The sequence below is a fragment of the Corylus avellana genome, chromosome ca4 (assembly GCF_901000735.1).
Source record: "Corylus avellana chromosome ca4, CavTom2PMs-1.0".
NCBI lineage: Eukaryota > Viridiplantae > Streptophyta > Magnoliopsida > Fagales > Betulaceae > Corylus > Corylus avellana.
In genome coordinates, this window is record NC_081544.1 from 30,216,532 (window position 1) to 30,227,144 (window position 10,613).

The 10,613-nt window shown below is 33.4% G+C and overlaps 1 protein-coding gene and 1 long non-coding RNA gene across 2 annotated transcripts; one reads left to right on the forward strand and one right to left on the reverse strand.

The window, feature by feature from the left end:
- Positions 1-37: 37 nt before the first annotated feature.
- Positions 38-3,214, reverse strand: LOC132179997 (uncharacterized). The gene is made up of 2 exons (XR_009440001.1): positions 2,846-3,214; positions 38-1,319 (listed from the first exon to the last, which is right to left on the reverse strand). It is a non-coding gene; the product is annotated as an uncharacterized LOC132179997 (long non-coding RNA).
- A 3,395-nt stretch (positions 3,215-6,609) lies between these two features.
- LOC132178558 (large ribosomal subunit protein eL42) lies at positions 6,610-8,894 on the forward strand. Its single transcript, XM_059591000.1, has 4 exons — positions 6,610-6,763; positions 8,138-8,317; positions 8,501-8,575; positions 8,664-8,894. Exons 1-4 carry the CDS (start codon positions 6,761-6,763, stop codon positions 8,721-8,723), a joined length of 318 nt encoding a protein of 105 aa, XP_059446983.1. The 5' UTR covers positions 6,610-6,760; the 3' UTR covers positions 8,724-8,894.
- Positions 8,895-10,613: the final 1,719 nt, after the last annotated feature.

Sequence of the window (10,613 nt, forward strand, 5' to 3'; positions counted from 1 at the left end):
GAATGGCACCTTTTTTCCCCAGAAAAGGTATGCATCGTATTCAAAAGAAGCCTTTATTGATAGATATGCCTGTGGATCAGCATCTAAACCATAAAGATCCAAACAAAAAGCTCGATCGTATCGTCCAATTAGAGCCGAAAGAACAAATCTCCAATAGACTAGAATCCGGCACCCATATAGAAAAGGCAATATTAAAACCCAATCTTCTCAATAGTTTGTCTTCTCCTGTAAGTTGCTGCAGGCATATACAAAATGTCAGCATCAGCCAATACTGATCAAACCATGGCTATCTTCATTTTTACTGACAAATTGAGAGAGTCAAATTTCACATTGTTCTTTCTTTCCTCAGCTATGAACTGAATTTAATAGACAAAAACTTTCAATTTTCTATTCCCTCCATAAACTTCCCATCTTTTCCCTACACCAATCTTTACTTCTCTAATATATGAAAGCAGTGGTTTAAACTTCGGCCTTGAAACTGAAATCTCTTGCTCACCTTTATCTAAACTGAGAAATTCCCAAAGCCTCGGTTACAAAATACATTGCATTATTGATGTCAAAATATATAACAAGGAAACCTGTTCTTATTTTTCATTCAAATCATCAGAAAAAACTTATGGCTAACATAGAGTAAATAATAAACCACAAAAGACAGAAAGTGACACCCAATTCACACATGGATTATTTATAACCTTTTTTTTCCTCTCAAATGTTACTGCTGCTATACTCTTTTCATTTATTTTTCTTTTCCCTTTTTCCTTCTAATTCTCAACAATCCAAAAATACATATGTATTAAGTCATGGAGCAAAAAGGTCTGAAAAATAATTGTCTTTGTTTTGTTCAGGGCAACTTCAACTATTTTCTTCTGATTTCCTCAAAACCAATACGATTGCAATAAATTTCAGGATTGGAAGAATTTATCTGGAACAACTTCATAATGAAAGCAATAGAACATTTACCATTTCTTTTTTCTAAACAAAGACAAGAATACAGGGAATGAGCTAAGTTCTATGCAATTTGACTATGCCAACAAATTCACAACCTCAACATATCTGTGGATGCATAGCTCAGAAACCACATTAAGAACAGCTACAGAGAAAAAACATAGTGCCAGGGCAATTGATAACATGCATTTAAAGAGAGCTAATATGTCATCTGGCAATTAACAACAGCACTTCTCCCTCTTTAGCATTCTAATTTCTCTGCTGTACAATACACTCAGTTGCATCAATTAAATGTTTTGGCAATTTAACCCCAAATAGTGAACCTATTCCCAAGCATCATCTTCTCTAAATCCAGCCTCTCCTCTACCAAACTCCTGCACACTCAAACAGTCAAAGAACTTCTTAACCTTCTGTTATATTGCAGGAAATTTTAAGTACAATCAATACCAGGACTATAGTATGACTGACTATTGTTAAATTGAAGACAGAGGTGGCAAAGCTAAAACACTTACTCTTGTTATATTACAGTGCTCATTAATTTTATTATCTACCAAGGATTGTGAGGGACTGAAACTGCAAATTTATAGGAATATTACAGTAGTAGCATGCAATTTTCATAAGAAATCTCTTAACTTCCTTTTTTTTAAAATTTTTTTATAAGTAATGTTGTATATATCAAAAGCGCAGAGGGGTGCAACCCTAGTACACAATGAGTATATAAGAGAACACCTAGAAAGAAAGAGAAAAGAGAACAAGGAAATGTGAAAAGTTAATAATTAAATGAGCTAAATAAGCAGTTGTCCAAGTAGAGAGGGAAAAAAAAGAAAAAGGAATTGAGCTCCTCTAAGGAATCTCTTAACTTCCTAATATTCATAAAGTAGATAATTTCTCACATAAATTCTTTAAGTTTCAAATAATCACCAGGAACACAAGGTAACTGTCTGATTTTTTATTTTATTTTGTCTAATGCATTTTGACTCAAATGTATAAAAAAATAATTAACCATTTGTTTTTATATACAACCTAGAAGGCATGGGATTTCAGGAAACCAAAGATGTTGTGATGTACCTATAGTTACAAATGTAATTCAAAGTTATGCTAATCATATAGACAATGCAGATTTTCAATAATCATAATTATCTTGGTATGGCTAGTACTCTAGCTATTATTAAGCCATTAAAAGTACAAAGCAGTTATATTTCAGTATTCATAAGATTCTGGGAACATAAGCACTTTTTGAATATAATTTCCGCAAACAATTTTAATGCTATTAAAAAAGCACATATTTCTCACATGTTAAGAGACGAACATAAGAAATTCTCCAACCTAGTTTGAAAGAAACTTTGTCCTATAATATAGATTGATAAAGTACTCCCAGGTTGATAAAACCTGACCTAGTAAAAAACTTAACCAAATCAAATCAAATCACAAACAAACTATTAACTGTCAGATAATTTAGCTCAAGAAGAAGAACAATCTATGTTACAAACATATATAACTTCGTGTCTTACGGTGGGTAAAAGTAACTCTCAAGGGGTTTGAACCCATTTTGTAATAAGCTTTGTCTTATTGAGAAAAGAAAAATATAAAACGTATGTAAAAGATTAACACAATGACCAATGCATTTGAAATTTTCATAACAATCATAAAAAGTAAACTAATGCAGGAAAATAAACAAATAATCACAACTAATGAGGGAAAAATTGGATGCTCCACCATAACAAAAGAAAGACCATAAACAAAAGGTTTTAAAAAAATGTTCACCAAATACCACATTAATTAGAAAATACCACCACCTTAATCTAAGAAATAGATGATTTGTTTTTCGTTCTTTCCAAATTCAATAGAAGCCTAAAATTTTTAAGTAATGGAAAAGGAAATGAAGGGACGTAGATTTCACCGTGGAAATAATAGCAGCGGGTCTCGTCTATGCGGCTTCCCGTCTCCAAGGTTTCATTCCAATTCGGTTTCTGAGAAATTGTTTGAGAGCGAGAAACTCATAATCGCATCCATTAACACCTACCAAACGAAATTTCAGAATCAGATCTAAAAACAAAAACACAAAATTAGGGTGGAGAGAGGGAAAGCTTGAGAGAGAAATGATGAATCGGAGAAACGAAGAGCTGTCGTCTGGCAAGGTGAATGACTTCACCCATAGGCCATAGCCGTGCAGACGAAAAGACGAAGGAACGACGACATTTTGATGGAAACGACACGTATTGTACGACGTTTTCATATATATAACCGCACTGAAACGAAGAAGGCAGAGACGCTGCCTACGTGGCAGAAAAACACTATTAACTAACATTAAAACATAAAACACATTTTAAATATATATATATTCCATTAAAAACACGTTTCAAAATCATGATCGTTATCATTATCATACATGTCAAGGATTTGTATACCGCCAAATTTCCACCCACTAAAAATCATTTCAACAATAATTCTATAATTATTCAAGGATGTTTGATGTGTAATAAAAGTTATTAAAATCCTTACATAACTTCATATAATAAATAAATTTGCTCAGATTTTTTTTTTATATAAAAATAATAAATCCACTAATCACTATACATTTTAAAGTTAAGAAAATACAGTTTACCTCATAAACTATCAACTCATTTGCACTTTTAATCCTAATATTTAAAAAGTGACAATTTACCATCCAAAGTATTTGATATTGATACTTGACCCCATGAAATACACTTTACCTCCTGACATATTTTGAATTTACACTTTACCCCCCTAAAACTTAGTTACTTCAAGAGTAAAGTGTCAACTCAAAAACTTCATGGGGTAAAATGTACTTCAGGAGGTTTAAGTGTCAATCTCAGATACTTTGAAGGAGTAAAGTGTCACTTTTTAAACATTAGGGTTAAAAGTACAAATATGTAGATATTTCAGGAGGGTAAAATGTATTTCCCCCTTTAAATATATGGTTGGTTGGTAATAGGGGAAAATATACTTTACCCATCTGAATTATCTACCTATTTGCACTTTTAACCCTAATGTTTAAAAAGTGACATTTTACCTCCCAAAGTATTAACATTGACAGTTGACACCCATGAAGTACATTTTAACTCCTGAAGTATTTTAGATTGACACTTTATCTACTCAAAAGTCTTAGTTATTTCGAGGGTAAAGTGTCAACTCAAAATACTCCATGGGTAAAATATATTTTGCGGGAGTCAAATGTTAATGTCAGATACTTTAGGAGAGTAAAATGTTACTTTTTAAACATTAAGATTAAAAGTGTAAATATGTTGATAGTTTAAAATGGTAAAATGTATTTTCCCCTAGAGATTGTATACGGGCATGGTATTGATTAGAAGAATACCTTTTTTGGTTGTGAAAATCTCCTTAATTTATTCCGGTGTTAATTTATCTTCTTATTTAATTTGAGTAACATTTGTTTTAGTTGAATGTTCAAAATTTCTTGTTATATGATGATTAAATGGAGAAAGTTTACATGAAATAATCACTTGGCTTGTTACTCGTAGAACAGTTTCCTAGTGCCAACTAATTGACTAAATTGCCCTTACAAAAATGAAATAATGGGAGATGGTTTATGATACTTAAATTAATAAAGCCGGCTGGAGAGTACCAATGGGGGGATGGTTCCGATACTTAAGTTAATAGTATTTAATAGACAAATACAAATGCTCTTTGGTATAATTTTTTAGCTTAGGGCCAAAAATTCCTTTTATATTCCTTGGACTTACCTTTTTATAGTGATTATGGTGTGATTGTTTTCATGTTTATGTACCAATCCTTGTGTGTGAGTACCCCTGCGATGGCCTAGGCTTAAGCCTCCAATATCCCACAAATTGGGAGTGTATATTGTGTAGTTGACTTTATCACTTTTATTAAGCTTGGAGTGCACTTTACTAGTAAAGGGGGTAAGAGCTCGTTTAGGATTACGTTTAAGAAATAGAGTTTTTAAGTCGAAAATAGTTTTTGGGCAAAAACTTCGCCAAAAGTGTGTTTTGACAATTTTTAGGTCTTTTGAACCATAAAAATAAGTTTTTTTATTTTTGTTAAACGAATTTTTTTAGTGTTAAAAACATTTTTAGACCCCTTAAACACATTCTCAAACAGGCCATAGAACCCCTACTACATGGATGCGATAGGACCAGTTTCAAACCATGGTATGTAACCTTTGTTGGCCGTGTGGGTATGTTAACCAAATTCACAATAGTTACACCCAAATTTCTTTATCTTATGTGGACAATTACTTATATTATTATAATATTATATCATATTGGATTTGATTCAAATATAGAAAAAAGTTTGCAGCCATGTTTGGATGCTGTTTTCGAAAACAGCTTTTTGTTATTGAAAATAAAAAATACATTCCATCAGTTATATTTCCTTATACACTCTAATAAGATATTATTATTATTATTTTTTTGAAAAGTGGTAGACTTTATTGATTAATCCAAACCTTGCTCAGCAAGTACAAGTTCCTGAATACAGACAAGGAAGTTATCGGTCCACAACATATCCTGGCCTAGAGAAAGTGCCAACTTCACAAGACTATGAGCTATCCCATTACCCTCACGATAGATATGGCTAACCCTCCATTCCCGACAACACCCCATAATGTGTTTGGCATCTTGGATCACATAACCATAATTACCTAGCCATTCTCCATCCAGTTTAAAGATATTAATAATCCCCAATGCATTTCCTTTTAGAACAACCTACCTAAATCCTAGCCACTGTGTAAGCTCTACTGCGTGTCACGCAGTCAGGGAGTCCACAGTCCCAAAATTCGTGATCAGTTCTCTAGTTGCACACAGGGAAGCCAGCAGGACACCTTCATGGTTTCGGACCGCTACTCCAATCCCCATTCTTTGTCGAGCCCCATCAATGGAAGCATCCCAATTTAGCTTTAAAAAAACCTTCCGACGGTTTCTGCCATCTAGCTGTAACTTGGGTAGCTTGTTGTAACTGACGAGTGCCTCGCCCTTCTTCTGCTCTGTCAAATATCTAATAAGATATTATACATTCATTATTATTGATCCTTAGAGGAGAAGGATAATAGCATCTCTAATATTTGCAAGAAGAAGTAGAATAAAGAAATATAGTTTTAGAATACTTGAAGCCTACTAATTTATTTCAAAATTTGTTGAGAACTCAAACATTACAATTACAAAATCTAATTATTAAGAGTAATGCTAGAGACCATCGAGACCATCTTTTTATCCTCTTAAAGTAGAAATGACTTTTAAAATCACCATTGGATCAAAATTCAAGTATGATTCATTTAAAATTTAATGATGATTTTAAAAGTTACATCAACTTTAGAAGAATAAAAAATAATCCCTAGCATTAATCAATTATTAATCACACAAAGATAGCGAGGAGTAGCCAAGCCACCTTATAAGGTTTTGGAGGTTGTTTGATAAGGGGTGATATAAAATTTTGAAGGGTAATTTAAATATTTTAAGTAAAAAATTAGCACATCCGTATCATGTGCAATAATGTGTTTATTTAAGAAGTTTGGGGACTTATTTGCAAATAGCGTGTAGTTTGGGGAGGTTAATTATAGTTAAAAAAGAAACATTTCCCTCTTTACAAAAAAAAAAAAAAAAAAAAAAAAAATTAAAACCCATTATTTCAGTCGGTTTGGATCTATTTTTGACCCGAACAAATGGGTCGGAGGTTGTATATAATTGAGCCGAACAAAACCCTAACCCTAGCCTTTGCCCTCTGTACACGCCCCTATAAAGCCCAACTCATTTTATTCGCAGCCTCTTTGTTCACCGCCGAGGGTTTTCTGAAGCAGCGCAGACCTCAATTCTTCGCCATGGTACTCTCTCTCGATTTCGGACCTTTCAAGCATTATATTTGTCTGATCTCTACTACTTGTTTGTATTTCTTACTTCGTGGCGATCTGTTGTTTTGTCTTTTGGATTAGTGGGTCATTGTTTTTCCTATTTTTGCTTTGCGCATCCCCCTATGTTGTGTTTGGCTGCTGAGAAAACGTGGGAAGAGGGAATGAATCCGAAATTTTGTTTATGAGCTTTTTCGATATTCGGGAGCGGATAAAACTGAAACCCGCCATTTAAATGTATCAAACCGAGCACAACCATTTGATTTTCTCGTTTTTGGTAAAAAAAAGAACTCAAATCGTGAGTTAGAACTCATATTTTCCCGTTTTCTTGGCAAATCAAACATTATTTCTTGCCCATACTCGGATATTACTTGGTGGTTATGCGGTGGTTATGCGTGTGTTTATTATTCCTTGTATCAAAGTTTAGATTTTACGTTTGATTTGTCTTCTTCATAGAGATGTTTGTAAGACTGCTATTTGCTAGCTAAAACAAAAAGACAAGTAGTATTGTAGAGCCAAAAATCTAGTGTTAATTCCAATGAGCTCTAGATCAAATGGTGAATCGCTATTCCTCTCCTTTTTTAGAGGAATAGCTAAAAAACTAGATTTTTAAAATCTAGTGTCATTCTCCTTTTTGACAAGAATGATGAATGCCTATTACTGGGACTAAAAAAGTTATCAAACAATGGAATAACTGGAAATGGTATGGTCAAATGTTGAGCTTTGTGCACTGGAGCACCTGCTTCAAAAGTTTTAGGCAGTTAAGAGACCTATTCAATAATCAAGTCGAGATGAGGTTAAGTTCAGATGAATTGCGTAGAAGATAACATTGCAAGGATGGGTTTTAGAATAAGAATGTTGGAGACATCCTGGGGTTATGCTTTGATTGCTGGTACAATGTCCAACATGACTTAAAAGGCTTGTGTTTACGTGGACAGTTTAACTGGAAGAGTGTCCGAAATTTTAAATTGAACTAGAAGGATCATAGATGTTAGCCAGATTTAGAGGATAGTGCCACAAAAGGGTGCTATTCAAGATTTCAAGATGTGTGTTAAAACCATGAGAATTACTTGATCAAAAATGTTTTATGAAAGTAGGGGATGTTTTCGCCTTGAATTGAGAATGCTAATCAAGTTGAAAAGAATTCAGATTTAATTTATTATGGTATTGTTTCAGTGATTTCTTATGGTTGTGTTTCTTAAATATTTTTTTTCTTGGTCATTTTATATTTGTTGTACTATGATGTGCTGCTTTAAATTTTTGGGATGTGATTGTGCTTTTATCTTAATCTGTAATGCTCTCAGTCCTTTTTTTCCCCCTTTAAATCTAATGATATCCTGTGTTTGGCAGGTGAACGTTCCTAAGACGAAGAAGACCTATTGCAAGAACAAGGAATGCAAGAAGCATACCTTGCATAAGGTTACACAATACAAGAAAGGTAAGGATAGCCTTGCTGCTCAGGGAAAGCGGCGGTATGACCGCAAGCAATCTGGATATGGAGGACAGACCAAACCCGTCTTCCACAAGAAGGTGTAAATTTAATGTTCACTTGTTTACCTTGCATGAATCGATGCTTAGCTTGAAAGATATGGGATGTCTAGAATTGTTCTTGTACCATTAGGAGATGAATTAAATTATAGTTTGTCATTTTCATTAGAAATTTATGAAAATTAAAGTTGGATTTTAATATTTACTTATTTTTTTGCTCCACAGGCCAAGACTACCAAGAAGATTGTGCTGAGGTTGCAGTGCCAGAGTTGCAAGCATGTGTCCCAGCATGCGATCAAGGTTAGTGATTGCATTTGTTCTTTGGCTTCCTTGTTCCTTTGTCTTTTTTTTTTGTTGCTAATGCTTGGTTGTTGACCTGTATTTGCAGAGGTGCAAACATTTTGAAATTGGCGGAGATAAGAAGGGAAAGGGAACTTCTCTTTTCTAAATGCATTTTGTTGGTCTTGTTTTACTTTGTTTCGCTTTTCAATCTTGTTGGAGCTTGAAAGATACAATCGGATAATTCTTCAGTTTGTTCTGTTAGTCTAATGTTTTCTTAGCAAAAAATCATGTTGTTTCTGATCACTGTTTATGATATCAGCTTTGGTTAGAGATTGAATTTGATGATCATTATTGCAGTTGTGCTTAATATTTTGTTTAAACAAGTCATTGGAAAGTTTGTGAAATGTCTTCTGAGAACCCAGTAGAGGCGCATGCGTCATAGCTGAAAAAGAACTTGTCAGCTACCACTTAGAGCATCTCTAGCAAGCGTGGCTATTTTAGCCACTCAAAGTGCACCTTTTTACATTTTAGCTACTAATTTTTTAATGCAAACTAACAGATTTATTTATTATAACTCTACTTTTTTTAAATATTATTTTTTTCCCACTTCTCTCTCTACCCGCTCCTCCCCTGAATTTTCTTCTCGCCCAAACACCGTGCTACAAACCAACCGTGTCCCATTGCCACTTCATCTCTGCCATCCAAAATTTTCACCTTCCCACTATCCGAATGGCCTTTGTAGTCCCTCAAAACCCAAACCAAAATAAGCCCCAGACATGCAAAATTAATCAAAACAAAAATAACCCAGTTAAATTAATCAAAACAAAAATTAACTCAGATAAAGAATCAGGTTTCAAAATCTAAACCAAAACAAACCCAGGATTTCCCAAAAAAATCTTTTGCTTGGGACTAGCAAAGGAGCCCAACGTCAGGTGTTGGAGTTTCTGTTATGCTAGTCGTACCAGAGCATTCAGCCTAAGCTTCTGGTTTGGGTGAATGGGTGAATGAAACGAGAGACCAGAGGAAGAGAGAGAGAGAGTGAGAGCGAGACAGAAAGGGGGAGAGAGAAAATAATGTTAAAAAACTTTTCTATTGTGTACAATGATCCTATTCACTGTTCATGTTGGAAAAAAAAGAAGAAAGAAAAAAGAAAAAAAAAAGTTAGTTTAACCATTCTGCTGGAGATGAAATTTAGCTCAAAATAACCAAATTTAGCTCTTTTCATGCATTTGACTACTCTCTTGGAGATGCTCCAAGTGGCTGGAGTCAGGAGATAGAGGAGAGGGCTTAATCCATATCTTTATTTTTTTGATTGTTTTTCCAACACGAATACACTATCAAATAACATAAAACACTCTTCAAAACATAAAATCTCTTTTCCCTTTGTACCATGTTTTTTAAACCAAAAAATAAATCCTTCCGAACACAATGGCCTTAAAAAATAATGCCATTAGAACTAAACGGATTATGTTAGATTTAACTTTGTTTGCTTGCTATTTTTACCCCCAAAAGAGCATTTTTTGCAGCCTCATTAAAATTATTTTTTTGGTTATTTTGGTGAGGCAATTTGATGAAAGTGGCTAAAATTCTCTATTTTAAGTCTCGCCATTTTAACCCAAAATAAATACTTTATTCACTCACCAAATGAATATAAAATAATATAAATTTTATCTCTAATTTTTTATTCTTTGAAAAAGAAGAAAAAATATTTGAAAAATAATATTTAAATAGAATAGTAAAAGTTGATATTTAAAATAGTAATGCTATTAGGGTGTTTTTTTTAAAAAAAGTATACTTTTAATTATTTTGGTGAATAAAATTTGGTAAGGCTGATAATAATGCTCTAAGGGATGACTTAACCACTCTAGTGGCTTGGCCAACCACCCCTAAATGTTGGGTGTGGTTTTTTTTACTTGTGGCTGTTTTTCGTTGGCTTTATTTATTTTGTCCATTTTAAAATTCAAGGTTATTAAGTAATTAGTTTCTAAACTTGTGGTATTTTTGTTATTTCACTTTTTTTAAAAACAATTTTAACTAAATACGTTTTCTTTTAAAA